The 6,525-nt window shown below is 48.2% G+C and overlaps 2 protein-coding genes across 2 annotated transcripts in view; both read left to right on the top strand.

Moving 5' to 3' along the window:
- Positions 1–3,305, top strand: part of LOC135830698 (uncharacterized) — a gene marked incomplete at its 5' end in the record, with an annotated part of 27,032 nt that extends 23,727 nt beyond the window's left edge. The window contains 5 exon segments of the mRNA XM_065342926.1: positions 137–226; positions 1,635–1,874; positions 2,260–2,411; positions 2,988–3,188; positions 3,292–3,305. Of these exon segments, the coding sequence (XP_065198998.1) occupies positions 137–226; positions 1,635–1,874; positions 2,260–2,411; positions 2,988–3,188; positions 3,292–3,305 (697 nt within the window).
- LOC135830699 (piggyBac transposable element-derived protein 4-like) lies at positions 3,249–4,601 on the top strand. Its single transcript, XM_065342927.1, has one exon. It carries the CDS (start codon positions 3,345–3,347, stop codon positions 4,599–4,601), a length of 1,257 nt encoding a protein of 418 aa, XP_065198999.1. The 5' UTR covers positions 3,249–3,344.
- Positions 4,602–6,525: the final 1,924 nt, after the last annotated feature.

The following is a 6,525-nucleotide window of genomic DNA, read 5'->3' on the forward strand; positions in this document are numbered from 1 at the left end:
GGGGTTTAGATTTGGAGGGACTAAATGGCTTGGCATATCTGCCTCCCTTTCTTTACTTCGAACTTTCATGCGCCTCAGTCCCAGTTCTTTGTTCAGGGCATGTCGCTCATTTTTTTGTTTGTTTGCTTGCTTACAGCCGTGGACCATATCCGCATTGCCTATCTCCGCCGACTGAGCTGTCGAAGCAATGCATCGCCATGTTCTGCTGTTTGCACAATGAACAGCTGTAAGTTGTGTGCACGGCTGTGTCAGATGACCACACGCATGCACACACACACACACACATACACACACACACACACACACACACACACACACACACACTTGTACTTGTTGCTCACTGCCAAAACTGGTCACGTGGGTCTCCCCGGGAGAGGGGAGAGAGACTCAAAAGGAATCTTGGAAAGATGACTCAATTGGCCATTGAACCACCCAACGACCGACACCCCCTGAAATCCCCAAACTAGGGTGGACTTGAAATGATCCCACTTATGGGCTCACCACACCTCAGTAAGTGGGTGAGGACAAGGTGCAGAAAAGGATTGACGGCATCAGGGTACACACACACACACACACACACACACACACACACACACACACACACACACACACACACACACACACACACACACACACCACACACACACACACACACACACACACGCACGCACACACACACACACACACACACACACACACACACACACACACACACACACACACACACACACACACACACACACACACACACACACCACACACACACCACACACACCACACACACCACACACACCACACACACACACACCACACACACACACACACACCATTGGACCATTGGACGCCCATCGCCGGAGGCGATGATAGCGATGCTACAGCAGAAGCCATAGCAGCTTGTGCTGGGATTGCACCATTGAACAGCTTGCAAGGCTGAAGACTTGACCACCACTTTTCAGCCTGGTCTACACCACACAGCTATGAAGTGGCTTTTTCTGGCCAGTGAATCCCTACTTTTGGTCTTTTTCATTTTTTTCACGCACACACATCACACCACAAACTCCGGCATGCACTGGCGGTTGGTAACCACCCAGGAGAATGAAAGAAAAGTGAGGATGAGTCTGAGAAAGAGAAGAAAGACGTGTGTGACCATAATCGTCGGGAATCGAACCCGCAACCTATCGATTGGAAATCGCTGCACATACCACTGCACCATATGGGACACCTTTGACCTTGACCGTTGACGCCCATCGCTGGAGGCGATGATAGCAATGCTACGGCAGAAGCCATAGCAACTTGTGCTGGGATTACACCATTCAACAGCTTGCAAGGCTGAAGAATTGACCGTCACTATTCAGCCTGGTCTACACCATACAGCTATTTGGAGTGACATTTTTCTGGCCAGTGAATCCCTATTTTTGGTCTTTTCATTTTTATTTTCCCGCACACACATCACACCACATACTCCGGCATGCACTGGCTGTTGGTAACCACCCAGGAGAATGAAAGAAAAGTCAGGAAGAGTCTGAGAACGAGAAGAAAAAAATGGGACACACACACACACACACACTGTATGCACGGTGCATACACGGCTGAGACGTTTTTTTCGTGTTGTGAATTATATGTTTTGTGCACAGTAATATAACACACGGCGTGTTATGCGAGATGACTTTGCTACAAAACGAGGCTTGCCAAGACGCAACAGCAGCAGCGGCAGCAGCAGCTGAGCAGAGTCTTGCAGACAGCAGTGCTGACCAGGCCGGACATCCATGCTGCTGTCCTCTTCGGCGTCGCTCAAAGCATCCTCCGCATCTCTCAAGAAATCTGCATCATCCATGTCCAGGACGTCTACAGCTGACACGAAGCCTAAGGGCAAGGTAGGCTGTACTCGTATGCTGCTGACCAACTCTGCATACGTAGTACTGAGTCCTATGGTTCTCATACTCCTTTGCATAATGATTGTGTACTCGTGTCGGCTTTGTGCGATATACATAGCAAAGTCTGTTAGCTACTCGGAATGATTTATTGCCGGCATACAACCATGATCTGCAGCATATACACAACTGAGATAGATGCAACAGTTAGTCCCGATAACAAGCAAAAGATCAAAGCCACATCCCTAAGACGTTTTGCGTGCACTATCTAATTCTTGTATCGTTGCCACGTAGATTCAAGTTTCCCCAATACAGACTACTGTGCGGGTGAATATTGATGGAGGATTTCAGCAGTATGACTTCTGTCGTCCATTGTATCTAACCGTAGGCGGTTCGCAAGCCATCACCTACGCTGGATAGCGAGGCTCAGTTGGCATTCCTGTCACTGTCCAGTCGCCTGGGTATCCTTCGGTCGGTCTGGTTCGTACAGCAGAGCGGGCCCCAAGCCCTGGAGCAGAGCAGTGTCTACAGTGCCGTCCAGTAAGAACAATATTATTGATATTTATATTTTCAAGGATTCTCCACAGGCAAATGGATGCCTATCAAAGGGAGTCTCCTGGGTGAAGGTAACAATACTGTCGTGATGATGTGGATTGCAGTTCTATTGATTGCTTCTTGATATTTTCTTGGTTACTGGGACTTGCTTGCTACCTTGTTAACCTCTTTAGCACGCATCACGTAAATGTACGTGATCCTGGATGCTACCGGTCCACGGATCACGTACATATACGTGATACGATCTACATCACGTCGTACAGTTGTTTTGGCTTCCGTGTAGTAGTACCAGGCCTGTACCGTGGTCACGCGGAGCTAGGCCTGTTCAGGAGACGTATCACGACAAGTACACGTGGAGTTCGCCACGTATCACGGCAAGAGTAGGTCGCGCAGTGCGGAAATAAATCAGAAATAAATTTGTTGACAATTTGTTGACATTTTCAACCATGGCACGACGTAGATACAGCGCAGAGGAGATCGACCAAGTTTTAGAGCAGGTCACGCTGAGTTTGGATAGCGATAATGAGCCAACTGTCTCTGAGAGCGATTTTTCTTCGGCAGATGAGTCTGTGTCTTCATCTCCTGAACGAAGTGCGTCGCCAGAAATTGGTGATGCTGCTGACGATGTTGAGGGGATGGAGAGCACGGAAGCAGCAGCAACAGGTGGTACGGAGGACACCAGTGCTGGCGACGAGGCCATGTCCTTGAAGTCGCATGTGGAAGCTGTCGAGGTTCTAGCTGCAGGTGACGATGGAAGCGAAGGTGAGTTGGGTGCATTTACAATTTGAAAATTTCACTAATTTTGAATTTTGAAATTTCAAATATTCATGCATTGTTGCATGCTGTTGACTATATTTTTGCAAAGGTGGGCTAACTTAGTGGTATTTTGAATTGCAGATATTTTGTGCCCGTTCTAGCATGTCACTGTTGATGTTATGGACACCAAGTACTGAAGTACAAATAAATATGCAACAGATATGTGAATTGATACTGAAATACACATTTTCTGCACATTGTGATTACATGCATCCAGGCATATGGGTGAAGCAGAGTATTGCACCTACCGCACTGCCATTCACTGGCAACTCCGGTCTCCAAATGCCGCTTCCAGACGATCCAACTCCACTTGACTACCTGAAATTGTTCTTCAACGAAGATTTCTTTGAGTATCTTGTGACGGAAACCAATCGCTATGCACGCGCATTTATCGATGCCAACCTACATACTCTGCCGGCTCGCAGTTTTGCCCGCTCGTGGAAGCCAGTTGTTGTTGGAGAGATGAAAGTTTTCCTGGGACTCTACCTCAACATGGGCATTGTCAACAAGCCGGAGATTGACCAGTACTGGGCAACTGACCCTGTGATAGCCACACCATTCTACAACCGCACCATGAGCCGCGAGCGTTTTACATCAATTCTCAATTTCCTTCACTTTGCCAACAACGATGAAGTTGACGAATCTGACAAATTGACCAAGATCCGGCCCTTGGTGACTTTCCTCCAAAACCGTTTTCAGCAAGTGTATGTGCCGAAGGAGTGGGTGTGCATTGACGAGGAGCTGGTGGCATGGAAGGGCCGTATTTCATTCCGCCAGTACATTCCATCGAAACGAGCACGGTTCGGAATGAAGATATACGCCCTGTGTGAGGACAGCGGTTATCTCCACAATTTTATCATTTACACGGGCAAAGACAACGACACTTTCAGCCCGGACACGGTGAAGAAGCTTGGAGTGCCTGGTGCCGTTGTCGACAAGCTGATGGACCCGCTACTCGGCAAGGGCTACAAGCTCTTCCTCGAAAACTGGTACTCCAGCGTGCCACTCGCTACTCACTTGGCTGAGCACAACACCGGCGTCTGCGGCACTGTTCGCAAGAACAGGACTGGCCTTCCAAAGCAGGTGGCAAAGCACAAGGGCCTCCAGAAAGGCCAGTTCCTGTATCGCTGTGGCGGTGGCATGATTTTCATCAAGCTACATGACACGAAAGAGGTACATTTCCTCTCCACGCTCCACACAGCCACGGTCAGTGCAACTGGCAAGCGCGATCTCCAGCGCCGGCCAGTACGGAAGCTTGATTTGGTGCAGGATTACAATAAGAAGATGGGTGGTGTGGACAAAAACGACGGGATGATTTCGGTGTACACTGCTGCTCGGAAAAACCAGAAAATGGTATAAAAAACTGGCCACGCACCTGATGGAGCAGGCCCTGCTAAACGCATACTATCTGCACAAGATGAAGGTGAAGATGTCGCATTATGACTTCGTGAAGGCAGCCATCAAGAGTTTGATAGCAGAGGGCAAGTTGGAGATCACAGAGCACACCACAGCTGTGGCTGCTGCAGCCGGTACCGCAAAGCCACTCGACACTCACTTTCTACGGCTCATCCCAGCGACTGCCAAGAAGGAGAAGCCGCAGAAGATGTGTGTGTTCTGCTATGCCAACGGGAAACGCCGAGATGTGCGGCAGATGTGTGCTGATTGCCCGAAGAACCCAGGGTATTGCCTTGAGTGCTTCGAGACATCGCACCGAGGAAAGTAGCTGTTCCACAATTGCCGAGTGGTTCCTAAACGCAAATTTGTTCGAGTTTGCGGACATGTAGCGTGTCCTAAACCGATGTAAATATGTACATATAGAGGGTGAACCATGAGTATACATTATATATTTTATCATTCTGACTAGCAGTTGTTGATACCTGTAGCTAGAAGCGATACTGCATGCAGTAAACCCTGTAATAGCTGTCCTACTTTTATAGATGTGCTGGAAATACGTAAATTTGCTGCGCTGATTTGCATTGAAATCTGTGCAATAGGGTATGTTCACACCGACTTTACTGCTGAAATAAGTCATCACAATGATAAATGCACATTGTTAGGTGAAATTCACAAGCTAGAATCGAATTTTAGAAAAAAGTGAAATTTAATGAAAAACGGCCCGCGGGCCAGGTACAAACCCCTGCCGTGCTGAAGAGGTTAAAGGGGAAGTTAAGGCAAAAATTAAAATTTCACCAGTTGTAGTCTTCGGGGTGCTGAGTCGAATGGTCTTGGTCTGAGAAAGCTGAGACGCTCCCTTCCTACTTGAATCCCAATCGAACTCGCGCACTTCCCGAAACTGGGTGACTGCGCCCTACTAGATGGGATTTGTATGCAAATGTCACTAAAAGCGCCATTTCATTCTTATAAAAGCACGGATGACCGCGATTGGCCCATATGTTGTAGTCTTTTGGACGCTGAGTCGACTGTTTTGGTCCGAAAAGGCTGCGATGCAGCGTTCCTCCTTTATTCCCAATCGAACATGGTTGAACAAGCGGTCACGTGCTCCTGCGTACACCAGTCAGCTGGTCACCGTGCCTGCAGGGTACAACTTACTAGCCTGTTTGACCTTTTTTGGGTGCAGTCCTGTCACTCGAGTTGAACTCGAGTTGAACCTTGGTGTGAAAGTTGTCGCCTGCTGGCGTGGTGACCAGGTGATTTGGGCACCCAGGAGCACGTGACCACTTGTTCAACCATGTTCGATTGGGAATAAAGGAGGAACGCTGCATCGCAGCCTTTCCGGACCAAAATCAGTTGACTCAGCGTCCAAAAGACTACAACATATGGGCCAATCGCGGTCATCCGTGCTTTTATAAGAACGAAATGGCGCTTTTAGTGACATTTTGCATACAAATCCCCATCTAGTAGGGCGCAGTCACCCAGTTTTGGTGGAAGTGCGCGAGTTCGATTGGGATTCAAGTAGGAAAGGAGCGTCTCAGCTTTCTCGGACCAAGACCATTCGACTCAGCACCCCGAAGACTACAACTGGTGAGATTTTAATTTTTGCCTTAACTTCCCCTTTAATCACCATTGTATTCGACTTGAAAAGTATTGGTATGAAAGGTGTAGTGGAACTACTACTAGACTATGCAGTCTACACCGACTCAAGGCGAGTCGCGAACTAGTCCTCACGCTCTGGCATGCGCAATCAACCACAAACACCAGTTCTGGTTAGAAAAGGTTTGTAAAAAGAGAGATAGAAATGTATGATCTGAACACTTCCAAGCAGGCAGTAGACTGACTCCCCTATCTCAGAGATAAGACCGGAAAAACTAACAGGGAACTCCTC

Source organism: Sycon ciliatum, unplaced genomic scaffold, assembly GCF_964019385.1.
Source record: "Sycon ciliatum unplaced genomic scaffold, ocSycCili1.1 SCAFFOLD_1195, whole genome shotgun sequence".
Classification (NCBI taxonomy): Eukaryota; Metazoa; Porifera; class Calcarea; order Leucosolenida; family Sycettidae; genus Sycon; species Sycon ciliatum.